This window comes from Vespa crabro, chromosome 17 (assembly GCF_910589235.1).
Source record: "Vespa crabro chromosome 17, iyVesCrab1.2, whole genome shotgun sequence".
NCBI lineage: Eukaryota > Metazoa > Arthropoda > Insecta > Hymenoptera > Vespidae > Vespa > Vespa crabro.
In genome coordinates this window covers 677,861-701,809 of record NC_060971.1, presented here as the reverse complement: position 1 = coordinate 701,809, position 23,949 = coordinate 677,861, and the positions used below count along the sequence as shown (strand labels likewise).

Below are 23,949 nucleotides of genomic sequence, written 5' to 3'. Positions count from 1 at the left end.
GTTAGAGGTTACGCGCATGCGTGGTTTACAGAATGGTCGTACAGAAATTTTCTTTCTTATATTTTAATTAAAAACTTTACATTAACAATATTTATTTTTTACGACGAAAATCGTTCTGTTTTTTAAAAGTATACGACGTAACGTACATATGTGAATAACCTCGTTTTTATACAAAACATTAACATTTGTTATATGGACATATATTTTTGGTAACAAAACAAAAATACTCGTTCTTTAGAATGTTGCAGTGTGCGTCTTGAAAGTATTAACCAAATAAAGATTTTAAAATTTCATCTCTATTTTTTATCTCGGTTTCCCCCTTCATGTTTCTAATTTCTGCATCCGTCTCCCTCTGTTTGATTTTAGGTAAGACAAAATTTGTCGCTTCTCCTTTCAGTTTCTTCTTGATTAATCTTTTACTTCTATCAATATTATAAGAAATATAATTGGTTTCTCTTTTTGCCTGAGCAATTTCTGTATGGAGTCTTTGCTTGTAAACTGCTCGCTCATATGCCAAACGTTCGCTTAAATGAATCCATTTAAATCTGAGAAAGAACTTGTACATTCATATAATTCATAATTACAAAATAACACATTATAAAATAAATAAAAGAATAAAGTAAGTAATAGTAATAAGACAAAGTAATAGTATTTTCTTACCGTGGTAAATATTTTATATTCCATATGACATCAAAAAATTTACTTTTTTTACGCATGGAAATTTGTTTGTTATTTAATACTGCTGCTACATATTTAGCTACTTTCTTACTTTCAAATTCCACCCACCCTTCTGTAAAATGTTTCACAGGTTTTCTCTTCTTAACAACCTCCACTGTAGAAATAAATTTTATTATAGATTAAGCATTTCATTGTCTAAAACAAACTATCTCTAAGCCTTTTTCCTTAATGTCTTTCCTTTTCTTTTATTTCTAATGAAAATGTCTTTACAGATATTAGATATCCGTTATAACTTACTATTTTCGGCTAATTGTAAATACACTCTGCCAACTTTTCCATAAGTGGAAAATATTTCTCGTACTTTTGTAATGTTCATATATTTGGGAATTGTTGATAAATAAATAATTCCACTTTTTTTCTTTTTAAAATTTTCCACGTGTTCCGTATCAGTCATCATCCTTTGTTATATATTTATCACAACCGACGCGCACATCGGATATTAGAAACTTTTCTGTACGCCTAGAAAATACATATATAAAAGGAGAGATTTCTATATATTCAACAAAATATGTTACTGTCCAACTACTATTTCCACTTTGTTCCTATAATGAGATATGTCGTTTTATATATTGACAAAAATTTAACTATTAACATAAATCTTACTATAAATGTCTGAATCATAATATAATATTGAATTGTAAAAAGTTTGGTTATTTAAGCGATGTATTTGAAGATTTTAAATTAAAAAGTTGGTAACACTGAAATGCGCCATAAAGGGGCTGCTGCATCAAGGTACTTGTATTTCGACGTCAAATTACGACATTAAAAGCTGCTACGTTAATAGTTCGATAAATTCCTATTGTGTATGCTACCGGTATATAGAAAGCATGTACATATTTATTTAATCAATGCGCCTAATTTTTACGGATAACAAATCTACATTATACAACTTTTGTACACGATGCAACAATATAATCGCGTAGCAACTGTCGACGGATTACATTGAACATAGGGAACGGTTGTGGCAGTTCACGGCTAAACTACGTGTTCGTTGTATACAGCAGCTTGTGCTAAGGTACTCTGTTTGCGACTATTGTTGTCACAATAGGTAAATAGATGCTCCTATAATTAACTCTTTCCCTTTTTCTTTTCCTTTTTATTACATTGCAGGGCTAATTATTATTGTATAAGTATTGTTTTATTTCCTTCTTTCGTGCTCCATTTATACGCGAATGTGTTGAATTGTTTCTCCTATGCTTTGTAAGGAATCGTAACGTGTTACATTTCTACAATAAATTCGTGAAAAAGGTCAAGTTTATTATCATAAAGTAACAAATCAAGATTAAAAAATTAAGAAAATTATTATGAAAAATATATATCGAAGGAAATGATTATAAAATTGTTTAATAGCTAGCATTCATAATATAATCGTGCAATGTTTTGAAATTATTTGATTATCTATTTTGATATATATTTATTTCTTTCAGAATTTAAGAAAATTTTTTTAAATATTATTGCAGTTTAGTGTCATGACATCATATTATCTATATGTAATAATAACTCTTATTTGTGGTAAGTAATAGGAGGGTGGTAAGTAATGAAATACAACTAACAAAACAAACATAATAAATAAACAATATTAGTAATATAAGATTAAAGATTGAGATAAATATAAAAAATATTTTTAGCTAACTAAACAAATAAGTATCCTTACAAAGAACATATTAAACTAGAATCCTTCGTAGCCATGGAGTCTAATGACAGAAAGAATGTTTATCTTTCTAAAAATCCTGATAATTCTTTAAATTCTGGAATGAGAGATACTATGATTGTTAATCCTGGAAATATTCCCCCAGGTAAGTTATGTTTTATCTTTTATCCAAATATTTATATGACAGTATTATGTTTTTTGAAATGTTTATTTCAAAAAATCGAAAGATGTATTCGACTCGAAATGTTATCAAATTTCTAATTAATATTTATTAAAAGGATTTTTAGTGTCTATCGTTGATTTTATTATTAAGTGCATATAATTTTCTTGTTATATATTATTGAAAATGAGTTAGTTCTCATTATTATAAGAAAATTTTAGCCATATATTTCCTAATGAGATACATTTATTTATATACTATGATAGAGAACTTTATTATACTTTTCCTAGAATGTGGCGATGGAGTAATGAAGCCTGTAAGTGTTTCTGGCGTTTCTTCTAATCAAGCAAAATGGTCTAATGCTCAAAATAAAAATTTTATTATCAATGCTGTACCGGTAAAAAATGAAGTGAGTTAAATATTACACAATTGAAGTTTGCTTATAATGTGATGAATACTTATTTAATCTGTACACACACACACACACACCGTGTGTATATATATATATATAAATGTGTGTGCGTGCATGTGTGTATATATATATATGTACATGCGTAATATTAACGTGTGTTATTAGATAGTTCACCTCGAAGGTGGGACACATTGCAATAAAAAGATGTATTATTACGATAGACATTATGGTCATGAAGAAACTGAAAGACCAACACGTAGAGGAACAAAGAGATATAGAGACAAGGATGCTCCAAAGCGCGCACTGTATGTATATCATATCATATGTTTTTTGTTTTTCCTAATCTTTATTAGATACGAATCAAAGCTTTTTGCTCATCCTACATATCTTTTTATTAGTTCTGCATTTTTCTACTTTTGCCAAGAATTACGTGGTAAAATGAGAGAATTGCATCCAGAAATGGGTGTAGGTGATATTGCCAAAGAATTGGGTAAACTTTGGATGACTACTGATCTGCAAACTAAATCGAAATATATGGCTATTGCTGAAGAAGACAGAGTTAGATATGAGAGAGTACGTAATATACTTTTGGATTAAACATTGGATTTTATAAAATTATCAAGTACCAAATTTAGAACATTAGATCTTTAATTAAAAATATTCGTAATTAATTTTTGACCATTTTTTATATTTCATTTTTTTTCATTGTTTAGGAAATAATAGCATATAATAAAAGGATGAAAAACTATGATCCAGAAGATGTTGGAACAGTGTGAAGTGGTGGCAAGGATAAAAAATAATCTTATAGACAATATATATGGTCTTAAAGCAAGAAGCACTATTAAATTCATGGATATATGATAATTTTACTACTAATCTGTTACGATTATTCTTTGTATATAATATGTACACACAGTCTATATTAATACCCAAAACGGACTGCTCTAGATTTTAACTCTTTTGCTAACAGTAAAAAAAGATTAATTAACAGATGAGAAATGATCTATTATAATACATTTTAGTACTATATAAGACATATTTTATAATACTATTTCAGTGGGCATACTTTTCACTTTTGGATTTTAATAGTATGCTAAAATCGGTTTTTATATGTCATTATATACATTACATAACAATTATATTTTACTATAATAAGGGTATTCTAGAATTGGAAAAAACTGTGTGGTGAATCTTTGCGGATGTCTGCATTTCATTTGATATTGGACCCTATTATATTTTCGAAATATACGGAAAAAATGCTTTTTTTTCTATAACAGTTAGTTGATATGTTTTAGAAATTACTTTTACAAGATAATGTGTGCTATTATATTTACAAAGGAAGTATAACATTGATATCAAATATAATAACAATAATAAAAGCAATTATAATGGATATAATAATAATAATAATAATAATAATAATAATAATAATAATAATAATAGTAATAATAATAATAATAATAAAAGTAATAATAATAATAATAATAATAATAATAATAATAGTAATAATAATAATAGTAATAATAATAATGATAATAGTGATGACGATGATGATGATATGCAATTACGAGTATATTATATCACAAAAATTATAATATTATAATAAATAATCAAGCAAATTGAGCTTTGTACAATATGCTTGTTTTATTCAGTTACACACATATATGTGTAATATATGTTTGTAACAATGAATGTTTGAATACCAGGGAAATACATTCAAGGCTCAGTATACATACATATTACATATATTCACTTCATGTATCTCGTTCTTTTTTGATAAATAAATATATAATAAAATGAAGTGTATTTAAAATTATAATACTTTCTTACAACTTAATTATATAGATAGTATAAGAGAAGATAAAAACAAAGGAAAAGTTGTTAATTTAAATCCTTTTTTCAACAAATGCTTCTAATTTTCTAATTCGACCTGGTTCATGCTCGAGAATTTCTTGAATGTCTATTATTTCTTAAAGTTAATGATACATTTGTTATCTACTAGATGCTTGAATTGTTTTATTAATAGAAGTTATTTTGTTTTTATCAAGTCCTAACAAAAAATATAATAGAGGTAAATCAATAGTATATTAATTTACAGTTAAATATATACATATATATGTGTATATATATACATACACACGCGCGCGCGCGTACACACGGAGTATAAATAAGCGATCATTACCATATATATAAAATTTTTGAAATTCTGGTACTAGTAAAGCTGCTAACTGCATTTTATCAGAAGTCAATTAGAGAATCTGCCGATGACATTATAATTTTAAAAATCATTTCAGCATTTGCTGTATCTTTACCTAGAATCTGTTTAAAAAATTTAGTTATTTTTCATAATAGTAATTTTTCCATTAAAATTAAGAATGTTAAAGATCTTATATGCACGTTTGTATAAAATTTTTTCTTAATTTTGCATATAATATATGCTTGCATATTTTTGAGAAAAAGAAACTAAGGAACTCTGCTATATACACAAAATATACTCACATTATAAAAAAAAAAGTTAGATACTTGTGACGGGAAGTTAGTGTGTGCGTAAGAAAAATCTATTTTTGAATTAGCAAGTAAGAAAATACTTATTTAATTTTACTCTACCGATTGAAAGTAAAATTTCTAATGAGTTTTTGGCACTTAAATTTTATTGGAGATACTATTTTTTGATTATAAATAAAAATTAATAGATTAATTAATATATGTAGTCGTATTCATATAGAGGTATTCAAGATGATGAGTATTATTTAATTAATACTTTTTTGTTGCCATACGCTTTATTATAAGTTACTGCAGTTTTTATTATTTTCATAAAAAATTCGTGGAAAATTGTACACCGAATCGTGCTTTTCGAAAAGCTTTTCGAAAGTAATGCCATTTTTTCGTCTGGCTAGTTTTTACCATTATTACCACGTTTTTAAACATAAATACCTAGCTTAGGGAATAAGGATGGATGTATTTATATGATAGGTTTTGTAAAATTTTGGCAAAATCTTTTGATGTTTACTGTTATTCTATCATTTCTGTCAGCTGCATAATGTCATGCCTATTATAAATTACTATTGTATATTGCATATGGTTTATTTCCATTAGAGAGGTTTTTCTTATTCATTTTCTAGCATACCTTTTTTATTGACACGAATTGTGTTACAAGTCGAATTGGTGTATTTATAGATAAATGAATTTATCAAGGTTCAAATGTGAAGTAAAGGAATATCTAAGATATTCCTGATACAACGAAGAAAACACAATTATTAAATTTTTGGTATCTATTCTTATAGTTAATTCAAATATATGTGTCTTGTAGGATCCTCGCCATTGGCTAATCTTTAGTACTGTTAAAAAACGTTGATTGGTTAATAATCGGTGTCTTGGGAATACATTGGTTGTACAGTTCTGTAATTGCTCATTGGAGCTCGTTGATTGGAAGCTATTTTGCGTGTTAATAGAATCATATTTGCTCGGTTCTTACTATGTTAATAGGCTATGTTAATCATATTTGCTCGGTTCTTACTATGTTAATAGGCTTTCGGAAGTTGAATGGTGCGAATTTTGATCCAGCGATAGGATTGTAACTACAAAATTTATATTTATTATGAGAGTATTATTTCCGGGATTGATAATTACGTGTATATCTTGATCGAATGAATTTATTTCGTTCACATGAAAAGGTTTAGCTCTATTAGGTTTAGCGTTAAATATAGATTTAGTGCTAAAAATATATACTTCAGAAGTAGGGCTTTCGATATTGTGATATAAGACGTGATATAAGACTGATGAGAATATTTTTCTGTTTTCTTTTTCTCAACCACCTGTTCCTAGTTTATTTTTAAGCGATGTTTGTAGTTTATGTTTTGGAATGAAAAAAGATAGAGGTGAAAATTGGAACGGCAATTACATTAAATTAAGTGATTTGCTAAGCAGTTTTCTATTTGAGAAATAATCACGTAGATCTGGGAATAGCAACAAACTATATAGTACACGTTTTATTATTGTTTATGCAAGTAATACGAAAGATACTAAAAAAAGAACCAAGCGTGTAATAAAAATAAAACGTGGTTACACGCTTGGCTTAAGTGAAATAAGACATCCTTTGTTAAGGCCCGACCGTCATTTTTTCATCGAACATATGGACAATGAAATTTTCAGAGCTAAGAAAGAAAAAAAGAAGAGAGGTGAAAAAAAGACGAAGATGGACGTTTTGTTGCCACCTTGTAGGGATAAGCGTGACAAGTTATTATTAACGTCCTTTTCTCGAATTTTTGCCGATAATTACAGATAACTTAATTTTTCATTTACGTTACGTTTCCTGTTATCTAATAGTGTTCAGCTTAATCATTTATATTTTATTAATCGTATTTTCTGCTTTTATTTTCGTGATATCGAGATATTTTGTTCGATTTTAATTAATAACTGTTCATTAATTAGCCTTCATTTCAGATTATATTGGATTTTCACATATATTCAAATATTGGCGCGAAGTTTATCGAGGATTATGCTGTACGCATGCGTGACGCGACGCCATATTCGTACAAAGGACATCAGCTCGACATGCCTTCACATCGTCCTTGTTGATTTTAGGTTATGATTTTAGGTTTTTTCTAACATATACTCTCTTTATATATACCAATTGATAATTAAACATGCGATCTTTAAGAGGCCGCGATCGCATATTTAGACATTATCGCGTTTAAAAGATATTCAGGAAAATGAAATCGATTTGCTGAGCAGTTTTCTAATTTAGAAAAAAATCACGTAGACGTTATGTTTGCTTACATTACATTCTGCAAAGCGTCGTATAGCTCTTAAGACGCATTGGACTTGGAATAATATTCTCTCAGAGTGCATGGATCGTTTAATGTCAATAAAAAATACCTTTTGAAGGACTATGCGAGTTGCCACGTCAGTTTACTATCGTATACTCCGAGGACTAAACGTTGAAATTTATATTTTCTGCACCGCTACATTTAATCATCGTATAGATACGATCATTTTTTAATACTCCAAACAATGTACAATGTAGACGAAATGCGATAATGCAATTCTCAAGAATAGTACATTCCCTTGAAGATCGCGTAACTCTTAAGTTAAGCGTAAGTTAAACGTAATATAATTTTTTTTCAGCTTGCATCGATTGTTTAATGTCAACAAGAATGACCATTCGAAGGACTATGCAAATTATTATGTAATGCGCGAAAAATTAAAAATAATTTTAATTCAAAATTACGAAAAAAAATTTAAATAACATACTTTCGATAATTTTATAATTATTTAAATAATGTATAATGAATATGGGATACAATGGATCACTATTTAAACGTTAGTGTATTCGCATTAATATTACATTACTCGTAACACGCGTAAAACAGAAAATAATTTTAACTTAACACCATGCCTTCCGCACGTCTAATCTAGATTTTTTCGTGTCGCGCCGGTGGAACTGACTTACATAATTTCGCTTATCGCCGGCGGTTTTTCGAGGTTCTTGTTTACTATTCTTATCGTCAATTCCCATGTCCCAATCCTGTCTCTCGATTTTCTCGAAATTGTGAGGGTATACATATGTAAATAAGTACAAGATTTTTTTATATTACATGTTTATCTATTTATTTATATTTTGTTGAAAACTTAGTATATAAAATATTTATTTTTTAAATGAAACGAAGCAGAGCAATCTCCGAGGTGAAGCGCATTCTCTGTCTACATATTTCAGATTCATCCGAAGATATTGCCTCATTTTCCTTTTCTGAAGACGTAATGTCTTCTAGTTCCTCACAATCTTGAAATTCGGATGGAACATCAGACAAGATGTCCACACACTTATCACGTATAATTGTATCTTCTTTTTCGTTTGCCATTGTCGAAGGGCACAGGTTTTTATGAAAACACAAAGTTGCTACGTCTGTAATTTACTGTTAGTTATAGAACACGCAATATTCTTTCGTTCTTCAGTTTTGAATTTGAATTGAATTCTCCACAATGCAGCCATTGGTGCTTGAGCAATAATTTCCGAATGGCACCAAGATGAAGCCACCGGACGTCATTGTGTTAATATTAAATTCATTTCAATTAATGATCACAGAGTTGTCGGCTACACGTAATATCAACAAAAACGAACGATAGATTGACTTTGACGAATATCGAAACAGTTTTCTTTTGCCTTCTGAAGGGTAAACATTGAAATTCGCTCTTTCCATACAATTAATCTTAAATAAAGTATTATTTCGATAATTTTGGAATTATTTAAAGAATTTGAAACATACGACATGGATTATAACTAACTAGAATTTAAACTAATAGCAAATTTATTTAAACATTACGTAGCTCCAAAGAAAAATATTAAAAAAAAATGTAAATGAATATTTAAATAGAGTTAAATTTTCAATATAATATTACATACTCTTATGACGCGTTGGATTTGAAATTTTTTTTTGCTTTTAGCGTGCGTCGATCATTTAATGCCAACAAAAAGAAGGACCATCGGAAGGACAATGCGAGTTTCTACGTCAGTCTGTTTTTGTACTCCGAGGAATAAAAGTCGAAATACACTCTCCGTACGGCTACATTTAATCATCTTACAGATACGACTATTATCTAATTATATAAACAGTGTACAATGTACGCAAAATGCGATAATGCAATATTTAAGCAACAATATATTCCGTTAAAGATCGTATAACTCTTAAGCTCCGTCCATTATTGGAGCCGATGTAGAATAAAGTAATATTTAAGTAGTAATACATTTACAGTAATACAGTTTAAGTATTAAAAAGGCGGAAGCGAGCGAGAAACTTATAATAATTTTAATATAAAATTTCTCTACTTTAATAAATAATAAATAATTTTAGTCACGTAGAAGTTGGCGTAATGTAAACCTAAACACATTTTTTCTTAACTTTCATAATTCCCGAATTAGTTTTCTTTTGTACTCCGATGAGAGCACATCGTAACTTTCTCATTATAAACGCAAAAATTTATAAATTAATATTTTCAATAATTTCTCAATTATTTAAACAATCTTCAACTTAAAAATTAATAATTTCGGTAATTTCATAATTATTTTAATATAAATTTCTATTACTTCAAAATTTCAATTTCGGAGTAGTTGCCTCGTGTGATATAAACATAAATGCGCTTTTTCTTATTTTTGACATTTACAGAGCTAGTTTTCTCTTGCACTGCGACGAGTAAGGTTTGGAATTCTGTTTTTTTATTGACTTGGACAATTACCGGATCAGTTCTCCTTTATCCTTTGACGAGTAAACATCAAAATCCTTTCAGGGTGTTTTTGCTGCAAGTATCAACAAATATTTGAGGTAAATATGTTTTTATATCGCACGTTTCTTCAATAATTTATACAGTTTCTTATTATAACAGTGATATTAATAATTTTGTTTTCATTTTTTTGTTTCAGAACATCATTGCAATTGCGCGCAAGCAATGGTGTAATCGAATATTTGCTAAGAATATCAATAAGTAGAAGCAGTGTTCTTTCGTTCGCGTTTGGCGATTTAAAGAGCAAAAGTTTTTGTATCGTCTGCGTGCAATGCAGTCGTTAGAGTCAATGTTTGTTCGCAAAGTTTATTAATATTATTATTATTATTATTTCATATTTTATGCATTTTTAATATTAAACTCGAGATATAAATTTTACACATTTTCTCTTTTCTAAAATTCAATTGAAATTATAATTCTAGTTTAATAAAATCAAATTTTACGTTAAAGTCGATTGATAAATTTTGTACATTTTTTCTTTTCTAAAGTTCAATTAAATTCATAATTTTATTTTAATAAAATCGAATTCTATATTAAAATCATATATCTATGAAATGTACAAGTAATATAATATTTCTTTCAGAGAAAATAATATTTCTTTAGATCAGTATTCAGAATATTTCATTTATTTTGTTAATTAATCTTTTATTTTTTTTAAGTTTAATTAAATTAAATTTAGAATTTTATCGTCTGTATAATTAATATACATGTATACATATTCTTTTTTCTTTCCTTATTTCTTTTCAGTTAGTTCCAGGTCGTGGGATTGTGAACACGGGAAGGAATAATTAATAAATAAGATTATCTTAACATTTAAATAATGTACGATATAGGTATAGTATAATTAATTAATATTAATTAAAATAATAGGATATTTTTAGCAACGTTATAAAAATCATATACATGTACTACCATATACTATTGATTAATAGATATACTATTGATTTAAAATTGAAACGCACAGAAAACTTTCTTCGCTGTCATTTCTATTTATTCTTATATACTCTCATTAATTATCCTTTATATATCTCGGATGGGACCCATGGGATGGGTGAGGGTCTCTGTGCGGGTTGCTGTCTTAGCATCGTGTGGAGCTGTTTCTATTTTTTTTATCTTTCTGTAGCTCTCTTTTCTATGTCATACTTTTCTTTTTTTATTATATTTTTTTAATATTCATTTATGTTATTTATTTTTAATTATGTTTTTAATTATGTCATTAATATACTCTTATTAATTATGATTTATACCCTCGGGTGGGACACATGGGATAGGCCCATGTGTGTGGGCCTCTGTGCGGGCTGCTGTTTCAGCATCGTATAGAACTGCTTTTCTTTTTTTTCTTTCTGCGGCTCTCTTTTCTTTTCTTTTTCCGGCTCTTTTCTATCTCATATTCTTCTTTTTTAATTATGTTATTAATATACTCTTATTAATTATGATTTATAAGCCTTAGGTAGGACCATAGGATGGTGCGGGCTGCTGTTTTAACATCGTGCAAAGCTGCTTCTCTTTTCATTTCTTTCTTTAGCTCTTTTATTTATTTATATATATTTATTTTCTATTTTGTTTATTTTTTATTATATTTATTTTGTATTTATAATCTATATATATATTATTTTCTATTTTATATATTTTTTTTCTTTCTCTTATTTTCTCCTAAGGTTTTTCTTTCCCATTATAGATCATCGAGGGATAGATTCACCTGCGCTCGGATGATTCGTCGCAAGGTTCAATTCATCATCGATTTTAACGCGAGAATACGGGAAGGATAAGAAGAACACTGGCGCACGTATCGGCGGGCATAGGTGTGGGTGTTCTCGGGCGCGATTAAACTTCGTTTGATTGTTTGTGACAAAACGCGGATTATAGAGTAGAGTCACTTTTATTCTAACACTCACGTGGGTGTTCGGGCGCAATTAAAGGTCCTACCGTGGAGTTCGTTTTATTTGCTCAAAAATTCGATCAGATTATCTCGCGAACGCGTATATTAGAGGAGAGTCAGCGTTATTTTAATATACACGTGTGTCGCGAACGCAATTAAAAATTCTACCGAGGACTGCGCTTTTATTGTTTGAAATCTGGAAAGCATGAACGGTCGTGCTGAATAATCCGTGATGTCTGAGGGTGTTGAAGGGTGGAGCTATTACATCTTATACACTTCCAGTTAGCTGAGAAGCCTCAGAACACCTAAAACGGAAAGGAATCACGGATCGGTACCGCGGAACTTGGATTTTAGAGTAGTCACCGTTAGCCCGCGGGTCTCCATATGCAACACGTATTGAGACCTGGGTCGGTATTACTTACGAAGTCTAATTCTAAATCATATAACGCAAGTACTATCGAGCGAATGGCAGCGTTTTTACGCGTTTTCAAAATTTTTTCTTTTCATATCTTACTAAACATTCATTTATATTTTATTAATCGTATTTTCTGCTTTTATTTTCGCGATTCTTTGTCCGGTTTTTTTACGAGGTTCTAATTAATAATTGATTAGGCTTCATTTCATCGATTGGTAAAATTCTCCAGACTGTGGTGCAAGAACTTTCGATGATTTTACAAATTATACTTATACGTAGTAAAATACGCATGTTTCACTTACATTATACTATAATTTTTTGGTAATCCACGTATTTAATCTTCGTAAAAACGTTATATTCTTGTTATATTCTTTATTTTGCGTCGATAGAATATGATATCTAAGGAATTAAATTAGTTTACAACTTTCCATATTTCGACGATAGTCGTATAGCCACGAAAGATTGTATAACGTAACGAAATAATGTAAAAACCACGATTCCCTTTAAAATAGTTTGGTCTGAAGTAGTGTAGTGTGCTGATTCGATTGGCAACATTCTACAAACTGTGGTGCAAGTACTTTTGAAGATTTTACGATTTTCAATTATCGGTAGCGAAATTCTCATATTTTGCTTACATTATAGACAATTTTTCGTTAATCCTCGCATTTAATCTTGGTAAAAACATTGTATTATTGTTTTATTCTTTATTCTGCGTCGATAGAATATATCTAAGGTGTTGAAAGAGTTTACTACTTTTCGTATTTCTACGATAATCGTATAACGTAATAAAATTAGTTAGAAACCACAATTACTTTTAAAATAGTAATTTGGTCTTACGTAATGCAGTGTACTGAATCGATTGGTAACTTTCTCCAAATATTGGTGCAATTACTTTCCAAGATTTTACAATTTTTACATACCGATATCGAAAGTCGCAAGTTTCGCTTAATTATACGGCTATTTATTGTTTATCCATTATTGGACCTTTGCAGATACCTTATATTCTCGTTATATTCTTTATTCTTTGTCAATAGTATACAATACCTAATTAATTGAAAGAGTTTTCTACTTTTGGTATTTCGACGATTGCGAATACGAAAAAAAAATCTTCTAACGTACAGATATTATGTGAAAAACTAGGATTCCGTTTAAAATAGTAATTTTATCTGACTTAATGCAGTGTTCTGAATAGATTGGAACATTCTCAAATCTTTGTTGCAAGTACTTGCGAAGATTTTACGATTTTTACTTATCGGTAGAAAAATTCGCAAGTTTCGCTTATATTATACAACAATTTTTTATTAATCCACGTACATTCTGCGTCAATAGAATATTATATCCATAGAATATGATTTGTGAAAAGTGGCGACATATTGTGCCGACTGTCCTAGTTCATCTTTTCTTTGCCTACCGTGTTTCAATGTGACTCATCGTTATGTGCACAAATAATAATATACATATTATATATATTTTCCTTATATTAATAAAATTATAATTACATGTTCTGTACAGCATTAATTTCTTTAAACCATTATGGAATCAATGGTATTATTTAAAAAATTTATTGGATCGATGTTTACCCTAATTATGTATTTTCACTATTCGTCGAGTGCCGGTCATCGGTGAACCCCACGGCAGTCAACGTATTAATAAATAATTTAGAATTATCTATAAGACATGTAGTAAAGAAATACGAGAAGACAAAGGAGGACAAAAAGTACGTGCAGGAATGCAGATGCGTCATACCTCTTTCACCCTTAGCAACGGAGTGCGCCCAAGAGCCACACGTGCAGAGATAAAATTGACCAAGGAAGTACATGCAGGGACAGCGCAACGCAATTGCTTATAGTCGACACGAAAACGAGCGAGAACGACTCATCCAAGAACGCGCGTGCATGCGTGGCGCGTGCACATTACGCGCCTAGCGACTAGACACTGCAGGCGAGCCCGCAGCAGAAAACACTTTATTGACAGGACTTTATCATCCGCAGTCGTGTAGATAAATTCCTCGCAGCCGTTATCATGAGTTCATTGCAGTCAGTCGTTAAGATCACTTCGTTGCAGTCAGTCGTTAAGCACAGTTCTTTACAATTAGCAATTAAGATACTTAAGACTTATAATCTTGTTATACATTGTAAATTTCCATTACCGATTTTATACCAAATAAATCAATTCGTAAAAGAGAAGAAGAAGGTGTTGAATACCGAGCATCGCTTCGCCCTATTTTTCCTCAGATATCGTTAACAAGAGGGAACCAATTCAAGGGTCATTAGTAGGAACTCACGAAAGAAATATAGACGCGAGCAATGATATTCGTAGCCTCTTTCATCATTTCACCGAATAACTAAGTTAAAGTAAATCTTTCCTGGCGCATTTTGACTGCTCTATTGTGAAGGAAAAAGAGAAATCAAGAGCCTCGCTCCCGTATAAGATTCCGAAAGGATTGACCGAAAAAGAGCCGCGTGATTATGTTGGTGTAATTGGGAGGCTGTATGCACTTTGGTTAATCTACAGCCTTTCAAGATCCAACTGTTGACGTCACAACATATATAAATAGCATTATCTGATATCGATAAAACAGAAGTCTACTCTAACAACGGTCGCTGAAAATATTACATTTAGTAAAGTATAGTAAATTACTAGAATTGAAATCTTGATAACATATCCGTCGAATATACGCCTGACAATATACAAACAGAAATTATCTATCTGCGGTCGATAAAATTTTCAGTGATGATATCTAATTTACAGTTTCATTAAATAATTAAAATTATTTCGATTAATCTGAGATTATACTTTTCTTTATTATCTCGGTTATTTGTAATTAAAATGGAAAAGTAGCATTCATCGTTATGGAATTATTACTTTCCATTTTCTTAAATATTGTTTATATTTAACCCAATTTTTTGTGGAAATTTTTTCGTCAGTTATTCCATTCCATTTTAATTATATAATTATTCATGTTTCTTTCTTCAAATAATTCAATGTTTAAAAGACACTTTGACTCCCTTAATCGTTAACAGTTTTTTGACGATGTAAAGAAATGTTTCAAGATTCAATGAAAAAATTAGACATTCAATACTTCCTTCACTTACAGCGCAGATAAATAAGCTCATACAATAATATCTTACTCAATGCTTTTCTATTCATCAAGAATGTATTATAAAAAAATTTCTAATTACGTTAACAACTCTCGAATTCGAACGTTCGATCTTTATTCATTGTCTTAAAATACCAACCGGATTTTTAGAAAAACAAAATTTAAAAAACGAATAATATAACAATCCTGACCAGTTTGAAAAATTGCCTCTACTCTATAGCTTATGTTAATGTACCCATATAGCTAAAAAAGTCGACGAAGGACATGCAAAATAAAAGACAAGAAAATAAATTTTGTAAAAGTTGCAAAATAATGTCGAAAGAAATCTGACTCGGCGCTCGATTACGTCTATTTATGAATATTCAATAATGCGTGCCTGCTTGCGATCTCTTCATATGGTTATTGTGAAATGTAGAAAGAGAAAGTGAACGAGACAACCTTGACAACAAGAAATGATACGATACTATTTAAAAATAGAAGAAACTAATAATTGAAAATAAATGAATGTCATTCAAGAAATAATAAAGTCTTATTCTCACATGTCTATTATAACTATCTCAACAAAATTTATCTCATTTAATAATAATTAAAAACATAGTTTATAAACGTTTCCATCTGATTTGAATGAACAAAGTTATTTCATAAGATTCTATATAATAAATGATCAATGGATAAAGACATTGAAGTTCATACTTATTTCTAAATTCTTATAAATTAATTTTCTTAAAGATTAGTAAAAATTTAAAAATGCACTCTTCTAGATTTTTTAGTATCTACTCAATTTTTAATATCAATTAAACATTTATCTACATTCACACAATTAAAGCAGAAGTATATATGAAAACAAAAAGTAAATAAACATTGGATTTATGATATGCGTCATTACAATAAAAAATTTCTTTACAACCGGTTTATAACGCAATGTTTAGTCAGCGCATTTTTTGTATTATTAAGAAGTGGGCACGGAATCATATTTTGTTGCTATCTCCGATCTTTCTTGATTGTCCTTGTCCAATCAAAAGAGAAATGCCAGATGTAAGTGGTAATCACGTGAGCAAAGTCAAATTTATGCTTTCTTTAAATATTCCTCGCTTTTCTATTCCATTCTCAGTTCTTGTAAGGACAGAAGAGTAGTAGGAGTCGTTGCGCGGTGCTATCAAATTATCTCTAAATCTCAGCAAATATTATTAGTGATATTAGATTATTTTCATTACATTTAAGTTGTTTATATATATTTCTATTGATACAATTCATCATATATTCCATTGTAATACTAATTATTATTGTAACAATTTTATTTGGACTAAACTATGGAATAGCAGAATACTTTTTAAATAAGTTACGTATGTTTAACATGATCAACGGAATTCCTGGACCAAAAGCATTTCCAATAATTGGAATTATTGGAAATGCTCATCTGTTTATTGGCGACACAACAGGTAAATTTGTATCTTAAATTTTTTATGTTTAAGTATTTCATCCAATATTTATTTATAATCTCTATTCTAGCTCTATTCAAACAAATACTAAATCTTGGTAATAATTGTCAATTATCATATATGGACGTATTTGTTAATCATTCTATCGCATTAATGGAAAAATTAGAAACTTTTGTTGGAGAAGAATTAGAAGTTTTTGATTATGTCCTTCGCTGTACTTTGAATATAATATATGGTATTTTAATTTAGAAGTTTTTTAATGTTTAAAAAATTTATGTACATTTGTTTGAATTTACTATAACTTTGCTAAACTTTTTATTGGAAGATGCCACGCTGGATACGCAAATAAATTCGCTGACAAATCCGGATTGTAAATTAACTGGATCAATAAAATGGTAGTAATAATGATACTTTTATTTTTGTAATATATTATGTATACTTCTAACATTTTTGTGTGCACTTTCAGTTTGATGGATATAGCAATACAAAGGGTCTGTAAATTATGGTTACATCCGAATATAATTTTTTATAACATTACTAGAGGAAAGAAATTTCATGCCAGCTTGGCTTACCGGGATAACATAACAAACAAGGTATCATTAACGTAAATATTTTTTAAATTGCATTACTTCTTTTCAAAATTAAAATATTTTAATATAATATTTTCTATACATATCGATATTTTTTGTTCCTAAAGATAATCAAAGAAAAAATGGAATCTATGTTAAGAAGTAAAATTAATCGAGAATTGACAGCGGAAAAATTAGGTAAAAATAAGCAATATACCTATAATAAAATTTAATTTTCAATCTTGTCATTTGTTAATGATAGATTCTTGTTCATTTTTCAAGGACAAAAACGGAAGATACTTTCCGATTTTTTATTCGAGTTATCGCACGAAGGAAAAGTATATACGGAGGAAGATACCCGCGATAAAATGAATACAATAATGATAGCTGTAAGTCGTATTTATTATTTTTAATTGCAATAAAAATTTTTTTATTAATGACAATTGAGAAAAACTGTATATTACTTTCAGGGAAGCGAAACTTCAGCCATAATCATTAGCTTTGTCCTCTTAATGTTTGCTACATTCACGGAAATTCAAGTACGTATACATAATATTTTCTTAATAATTTGTCATTACGTATACAACGTAAATTATATTCATATTAACTTCTTATCATGTCTTCAAAATCTTCGATCACAAAGGACAAAGTATATGTGGAAGTAAATCGAATTTACTGCTCGGACGATCCGAAATGTGTTCCAATGACATATAATGATATTAAAAGTATGAAACTTTTGGAACGTGTGATCAAGGAAACGTTACGTCTATTTCCTCCAGGTCCTGTCATCGCTCGGAAAGTAACGCAAGATATAAAAGGTACCTCTGCATTCAAAATAATTTGTTATATATCTTTTCATTGTTTTACGTTTTATATTTCATTATTAATAATATGAACGTATTATATAGTACTAATATTTATTTATTAATTATATTAAGTTACTAAAAATTGGACTATACCGAAAGGATGTTCAGCAGCATTTCTCATCTATAAACTACATAGAAGCGCAAAATATTGGCCACAGCTATTAGTATTCGATCCCGATAGGTTCCTACTGGGAAAGAATTGTTCTACATATTTCTTTCCATTTAGTTACGGACGAAGAAATTGCATAGGGAATTACATACTCCTATAGATTATTTGATAGTATATTCCAGAAAATTCTAAAATAAAATGCATTTACAATTGATTTAATTTTTTTAGGTCAACATTTCGCTATGCTAGAGATGGCAACAGTAATTGTTACACTGATAAAAAGATCAGATTATTGAACGATTTCAGATTATTACGATTAGTTAGTAATACTTTCAAACTGATTGTCGAAAAATTCTAAAGTAGTTATCATTTAGGAAAATTTCACCGACCACTTTAGAAACATAACCTCATTGGATAACATTAACTTATTCAATGTTGTTCAAATTAGTTAACTTACTCAATGTTTTTCAAATTAGTTAACTTACTCAATGTTCTTTAAATTAGAGAAAGTTTTTATCCATTGACCATTTATTATATAAAATCGTATAAAATAATGAGATCCTTTTGTAGTTTTTATACAATTCTTATTTTATACGGTTAATAATTTATATCTGGAACAGATTATTTACAGTTATCCACAGGATTCGTTATGTTTATATATTAATTATCTATATATTATATTTATATAAATTAAACATTAGACGATTCGCCGGCTTTAACGTAACGTACATTTTTCTCAGAATTTCTTCTATTGCTACTGGGCGTATTTTAATGATAAATCTTTTTAACAAAATAGCAATTATTACCTTTATTTCTAGCATTGCGAATTTTTTTATCTAAGAATGTAAAATCAATAGTAAATGCATTTTCTAGAATTTATGGAATACAATTTGGATATTATATAAAAACAATCGTAAGGAATAAATATAGCCACAAGGTCGAATGTCAGTCCATGTGCAAAGATTAGGCGAGCACCTTACGCCGGACGTAGATCGTTGATGCTCTAAAAAACGTACAGGTGGATAGCAAAAAGCGACAATGCGAAAGTGAAAGAGCGAAAAAAATGATTATCTATATAGAACACTAGGCATGATAACAGGGAGTAGAATATCTACATAATGTATAATTAATGAATGAATTTTATTCTTCTTAATATTGTTAAATACGATGAAAAGGGATTACTTGTATAGTTTCTATTTACTTGTTATAACATATCTTTTATTAAATGCCTAAAGAAAAGATTAGTTTAACAAAATGGTCATTTTGGCATTTAAAAAATCTCATCTTCTATTTATTCTTTATTTTCTAAAGGCTCTTTAGCGAGATCGTTTGAAAAAATAAAATATTCCTGCAAGAATTTACACAACTCCATATAAATCTAATACTTTAATTGATATTCATGAATAATATTAACAAATTTCTGCTAAGAATGTGAGAGAAAGAGAGGGAGAGAGATATATATATATAGAGAGAGAAAGAGAGAGAGAGAGGATGATATGAAATAGAATGAAAAGAGAAAAGGAAAGATATGTATATAGAATTAGAATACCAAAATTTAGATCATGTAGTTTTTTCATGAACTTCCGTTGTGTATGACGCAACTATTACATGTGTAGTCTTGGCCGAATCAGATAAAAAAATGTTTTTTGCTTGCATACTTGATAATTTATGCATTCTCTCTCTCTCTTATTCCCTATCTCTCTTTCTTTTTTTCTCTAAAATAGGAAGAGGTCGCCGGGGTAAAGAGGGAAATAATCAAACAAGCTTATATAGACGCATCGTAGGGACAGCGTTTCTCGCTTGTTTTTTATTCCATACTTTGTCCTAGCGCTGAAATCATACACGTTACGAGCGAAATGTAATGAATAGCCCTAATTATTTGATGGATAAGATTATATTTAAAACTGAATCAAAAAATTTAAATTTATGAATTCACTCTTCACTCAATCACTTTTCCGTCGCGTGCGTTGAATAATATCACTCGATTTGTTTGGTTGAACGGCCTATGAATAATTACCTTACTTCATACTAGAAGTATTTTATCATTATACTTTACAATTTGTAGGTGGGAATTTTTAAACATAATAGATTAGCTATCTTGTCTAGTTTCATCGCATGATAAAATTCAACATGTACCAGTTGAGTATTCTGATTTATGAGAAAGAGATAGAGAGAGAGAGAGAGAGAGAGAGACAGAGATAGAGAAAGAGAGAGAGATAGAGATAGAGAAAGAGAGAGAGAGAGAGAGAGAGAGAGAGAGAGAGAGAGAGAATGTATTAAAATATTAATTTATTAGAATTTCGAAATAAGCAATGAGAATGATCTTCGAGGGACATATTAATTATTTATTCATTATATCAAATTATATTTAATAATTCGTGGACAGTTTTTGTACAATTTTTATTTTATACAAATAATAATTTGTTTCTGCTACATATTCTATACTATATTTCACAGAATTCGTTATGTATATATATATTAATTATGTATGTATTGTATATATGGTATATGTTTTAATTAATTTCTACTTTAAAATTTTAATCCTATTGGTTTTGCCGGTTTTAATGTGAGGCTTATCTTTAAACCTATTTCTGCAATTTCTATTGGATAATCTAGTTTAATTCTAAATCTTTTTATCAGTGTAGCGATTACTGTTGCCATCTCTAGCATAGCGAAATGTTGACCTAAAAAAATTAAATCAATTGTAAATGCATTTTATTTTAGAATTTTCTGGAATATACTATCAAATAATCTATAGGAGTATGTAATTACCTATGCAATTTCTTCGACCGTAACTAAATGGAAAGAAATATGTAGAACAAATCTTTCCCGGTAGGAACCTATCGGGATCGAATACTAATGGCTGTGGCCAATATTTTGCGCTTCTATGTAGTTTATAGATGAGAAATGCTGCTGAACATCCTTTCGGTATAGTCCAATTTTTAGTAACTTAATATAATTAATAAATAAATATTAGTACTATATAATACGTTCATATTATTAATAATGAAATATAAAACGTAAAACAATGAAAAGATATATAACAAATTATTTTGAATGCAGAGGTACCTTTTATATCTTGCGTTACTTTCCGAGCGATGACAGGACCTGAAGGAAATAGACGTAACGTTTCCTTGATCACACGTTCCAAAAGTTTCATACTTTTAATATCATTATATGTCATTGGAACACATTTCGGATCGTCCGAGCAGTAAATTCGATTTACTTCCACATATACTTTGTCCTTTGTGATCGAAGATTTGGAAGACATGTTAAGAAATTAATATGAATATAATTTGCATCGGATACATAATGACAAATTATTAAGAAAATATATTATACACGTACTTGAATATCCGGAAATGTAAAAAGCATTAAAAGTACAAAGCTAATGAAGTTTCGCTTCCCTGAAATCAATATACAGATTTTTAAAATTTTCTTTAATAAATAAAATTTTATTGCAGCTAAATCATAAATACGACTTACAGCTATAATCATCTTATTGATTTGATTGGAAATATCTTGCTCCGAATATTTTCCCCATTCGTGCGACAATTCACATAAAGTCTAGAAGTGTCCTTGACTTTGGTTCTTGAAAAATGAACAAGAATCTCATTAATATTATTAATAAATGAAAAGATTGAAAACTAAATTTTATTAAACGTATATTTCATATTTTTACCTAAATTTTTCTCTATCAATTCCCAATTAATTTTACTTTTCAATATAAATTACTTTTTTTCTTTGATAATCTTTAGGAATAAAAAACAACAATATATATATATATATATATATATATATATATATATATAAAATATAATATTAAAATTTTGAAATTTTGAAAAATAGGAATACAATTTAAAAAATATTTCTTCTAATTATACTTTGTTTGTAAAGTTATTCAGATAAAACATACACGCCTGATATATCTTTTCTATAACAGTGTTATAAAAAATTAGGTTCGAATGTAACTATACTTTGAAGATTCACTGAAAAAGCAGACGAAAAACATACAATACATTACGAAAATAACGGTTTCATTATTATTACCATTCTATTAATTCAGCTAATTTGCAATCCGGATTTGTCAGCGAATTTATTTTCGTACTCAGCATGCCGTCTTCCAATAAAAAGTTTAACAAAATTATAATAAACTTTAAACAAAAACGTCAATTTTATACACGTATAAAATTTTCTAAATTCTACCACATATTATATCCAATGTACACCGAAAAATATAATGGAAAACGTCTAATTCTTCTCCAACTGAAGTTTCCAATTTTTTTATTAAAACGATAGAATAATTAATGAATACATCCATATGCGATTTTGTATGTTTTAAAAGAAAGACGTCATTTTAAATTTTTCGATGACGATTCCACAATGATGCTTAAAATCAAAAGGAAAGCAATACTTTAATTTACATACTTTACTTATTTTATTCGTCTAGACATACATATAATACATTTATTTGTATGTGTATATAAAGGAGCAAAAATTTTTACTGTTCAATTTTCTAAAATTTAATATTTTATATATATATTTACATATTAATAAACAATGTAGAAAATATACTTCACCTGCAGCAGTTAACAAACCTGGAGCCCACAAAAGGTTAAAATTTTTCATATTCCTCGCTCTTATCAGTAATATTTGGATTATAGCGAGTGCCGGTGTTATCAGACTATTTATAGTAATAAAGGGCATTAAAATGTGTGTTGATGCGGTTATCCGAAAATACGTGCTCCATTCAGTATATGGTTAGAATTTGCACCTGCTAGATACAATCTGGAGTTCATTGACACATCTGCTTTTACACTTGGGACGACAACGACCACCGAGGAGCTACAAAGCCAAGGTCAGGAACGACAATGAAACCAGTGTAAGTGTCGAATGTGAACAAGCAATGCTAGCAGAAGGAAGCGATGCGAATCCGACGCCAACCGCAAGGACATCGATAAAATACTTTTGTGTAAAAAACTACAATTGCTTATAGTCGACACGAAAACGAGCGAGAACGACTCATCCAAGAACGCGCGTGCATGCGTGGCGCGTGCACATTACGCGCCTAGCGACTAGACACTGCAGGCGAGCCCGCAGCAGAAAACACTTTATTGACAGGACTTTATCATCCGCAGTCGTGTAGATAAATTCCTCGCAGCCGTTATCATGAGTTCATTGCAGTCAGTCGTTAAGATCACTTCGTTGCAGTCAGTCGTTAAGCACAGTTCTTTACAATTAGCAATTAAGATACTTAAGACTTATAATCTTGTTATACATTGTAAATTTCCATTACCGATTTTATATCAAATAAATCAATTCGTAAAAGAGAA

The 23,949-nt window shown here is 29.2% G+C and overlaps 5 protein-coding genes across 20 annotated transcripts; 3 read left to right on the top strand and 2 right to left on the bottom strand.

Annotated features, from left to right (window-relative positions):
- Window positions 1–47: 47 nt before the first annotated feature.
- On the bottom strand, window positions 48–1,480 carry LOC124429965 (activator of basal transcription 1-like). Of its 2 annotated transcripts, XM_046975895.1 has the most exons (4): window positions 1,342–1,480; window positions 976–1,197; window positions 661–832; window positions 48–545 (listed from the first exon to the last, which is right to left on the bottom strand). In XM_046975895.1, the coding sequence occupies exons 2-4, from the start codon at window positions 1,133–1,135 to the stop codon at window positions 266–268; spliced, it is 612 nt and encodes a 203-aa protein (XP_046831851.1). In that variant the 5' UTR covers window positions 1,136–1,197; window positions 1,342–1,480; the 3' UTR covers window positions 48–265. The 2 variants fall into 2 exon arrangements, with proteins under 2 accessions (XP_046831851.1, XP_046831850.1); XM_046975894.1 differs by having other exon boundaries at window positions 976–1,358.
- LOC124429966 lies at window positions 1,461–4,762 on the top strand. Of its 3 annotated transcripts, none has more exons than XM_046975899.1 (7): window positions 1,461–1,753; window positions 2,166–2,250; window positions 2,367–2,534; window positions 2,840–2,958; window positions 3,127–3,266; window positions 3,360–3,534; window positions 3,675–4,762. In XM_046975899.1, the coding sequence occupies exons 3-7, from the start codon at window positions 2,426–2,428 to the stop codon at window positions 3,735–3,737; spliced, it is 606 nt and encodes a 201-aa protein (XP_046831855.1). In that variant the 5' UTR covers window positions 1,461–1,753; window positions 2,166–2,250; window positions 2,367–2,425; the 3' UTR covers window positions 3,738–4,762. The 3 variants fall into 3 exon arrangements, with proteins under 3 accessions (XP_046831855.1, XP_046831854.1, XP_046831853.1); XM_046975898.1 differs by having other exon boundaries at window positions 1,461–1,786; window positions 2,199–2,250; XM_046975897.1 differs by having other exon boundaries at window positions 1,461–1,786.
- Window positions 4,763–6,476: 1,714 nt separating this feature from the next.
- On the top strand, window positions 6,477–9,702 carry LOC124430123. 5 transcript variants are annotated; one of them, XM_046976262.1, is made up of 4 exons: window positions 6,477–6,535; window positions 7,114–7,197; window positions 7,405–7,545; window positions 9,406–9,702. In XM_046976262.1, exons 1-4 carry the CDS (start codon window positions 6,480–6,482, stop codon window positions 9,497–9,499), a joined length of 375 nt encoding a protein of 124 aa, XP_046832218.1. In that variant the 5' UTR covers window positions 6,477–6,479; the 3' UTR covers window positions 9,500–9,702. The 5 variants fall into 5 exon arrangements, 1 of the variants encoding a protein (XP_046832218.1); XR_006943668.1 differs by lacking the exon at window positions 6,477–6,535 and adding an exon at window positions 8,089–8,283 and having other exon boundaries at window positions 6,548–7,197; XR_006943667.1 differs by lacking the exon at window positions 6,477–6,535 and having other exon boundaries at window positions 6,542–7,197; window positions 7,405–8,283.
- A 6,935-nt stretch (window positions 9,703–16,637) lies between these two features.
- LOC124430076 (cytochrome P450 4C1-like) lies at window positions 16,638–23,949 on the top strand. Of its 7 annotated transcripts, XR_006943642.1 has the most exons (9): window positions 16,640–17,072; window positions 17,143–17,307; window positions 17,398–17,467; window positions 17,539–17,665; window positions 17,770–17,839; window positions 17,924–18,030; window positions 18,112–18,180; window positions 23,398–23,498; window positions 23,613–23,949. XR_006943642.1 is itself a non-coding variant. In XM_046976150.1 (8 exons), exons 1-8 carry the CDS (start codon window positions 16,979–16,981, stop codon window positions 23,416–23,418), a joined length of 723 nt encoding a protein of 240 aa, XP_046832106.1. In that variant the 5' UTR covers window positions 16,640–16,978; the 3' UTR covers window positions 23,419–23,949. The 7 variants fall into 7 exon arrangements, 6 of the variants coding, with proteins under 6 accessions (XP_046832103.1, XP_046832108.1, XP_046832109.1 ...); XM_046976150.1 differs by having other exon boundaries at window positions 23,398–23,949; XM_046976148.1 differs by lacking the exons at window positions 23,398–23,498; window positions 23,613–23,949 and adding an exon at window positions 22,081–22,268.
- LOC124430077 (cytochrome P450 4C1-like) lies at window positions 18,784–23,233 on the bottom strand. 3 transcript variants are annotated; one of them, XM_046976155.1, is made up of 5 exons: window positions 23,197–23,233; window positions 22,103–22,207; window positions 21,686–22,023; window positions 21,389–21,565; window positions 18,784–21,300 (listed from the first exon to the last, which is right to left on the bottom strand). In XM_046976155.1, exons 3-5 carry the CDS (start codon window positions 21,885–21,887, stop codon window positions 21,146–21,148), a joined length of 534 nt encoding a protein of 177 aa, XP_046832111.1. In that variant the 5' UTR covers window positions 21,888–22,023; window positions 22,103–22,207; window positions 23,197–23,233; the 3' UTR covers window positions 18,784–21,145. The 3 variants fall into 3 exon arrangements, with proteins under 3 accessions (XP_046832111.1, XP_046832112.1, XP_046832110.1); XM_046976156.1 differs by lacking the exon at window positions 23,197–23,233 and having other exon boundaries at window positions 21,686–21,860; window positions 21,965–22,023; window positions 22,103–22,205; XM_046976154.1 differs by lacking the exon at window positions 23,197–23,233 and having other exon boundaries at window positions 21,686–21,860; window positions 21,965–22,114.

Bases quoted from the DNA above. Each gene is read 5' to 3' on its own strand.
- LOC124430076 (XM_046976147.1), top strand. From the start codon at position 16,979: ATGTTTAACATGATCAACGGAATTCCTGGACCAAAAGCATTTCCAATA. The intron at 17,308-17,397 runs GTATTTTAATTT...TTTTATTGGAAG, and splicing joins TACTTTGAATATAATATATG to ATGCCACGCTGGATACGCAA. The intron at 17,468-17,538 runs GTAGTAATAATG...GTGCACTTTCAG, and splicing joins TTAACTGGATCAATAAAATG to TTTGATGGATATAGCAATAC.
- LOC124430077 (XM_046976154.1), bottom strand. From the start codon at position 22,114: ATGATTATAGCTGTAAGTCGTATTTATGATTTAGCTGCAATAAAATTT. The intron at 21,861-21,964 runs GTACGTGTATAA...TCGATCACAAAG, and splicing joins TTACATTTCCGGATATTCAA to GACAAAGTATATGTGGAAGT. The intron at 21,566-21,685 runs GTACCTCTGCAT...AATTATATTAAG, and splicing joins AGTAACGCAAGATATAAAAG to TTACTAAAAATTGGACTATA.
- LOC124429966 (XM_046975899.1), top strand. From the start codon at position 2,426: ATGGAGTCTAATGACAGAAAGAATGTTTATCTTTCTAAAAATCCTGAT. The intron at 2,959-3,126 runs GTGAGTTAAATA...GTGTGTTATTAG, and splicing joins CTGTACCGGTAAAAAATGAA to ATAGTTCACCTCGAAGGTGG. The intron at 3,267-3,359 runs GTATGTATATCA...TCTTTTTATTAG, and splicing joins GATGCTCCAAAGCGCGCACT to TTCTGCATTTTTCTACTTTT.
- LOC124429965 (XM_046975895.1), bottom strand. From the start codon at position 1,135: ATGATGACTGATACGGAACACGTGGAAAATTTTAAAAAGAAAAAAAGT. The intron at 833-975 runs GTAAGTTATAAC...TTATTTCTACAG, and splicing joins TTTACAATTAGCCGAAAATA to TGGAGGTTGTTAAGAAGAGA. The intron at 546-660 runs GTAAGAAAATAC...GTTCTTTCTCAG, and splicing joins AATATAAAATATTTACCACG to ATTTAAATGGATTCATTTAA.
- LOC124430123 (XM_046976262.1), top strand. From the start codon at position 6,480: ATGTTAATAGGCTTTCGGAAGTTGAATGGTGCGAATTTTGATCCAGCG. The intron at 6,536-7,113 runs GTAACTACAAAA...TGAAATTTTCAG, and splicing joins TTTGATCCAGCGATAGGATT to AGCTAAGAAAGAAAAAAAGA. The intron at 7,198-7,404 runs GTTATTATTAAC...CCTTCATTTCAG, and splicing joins TGTAGGGATAAGCGTGACAA to ATTATATTGGATTTTCACAT.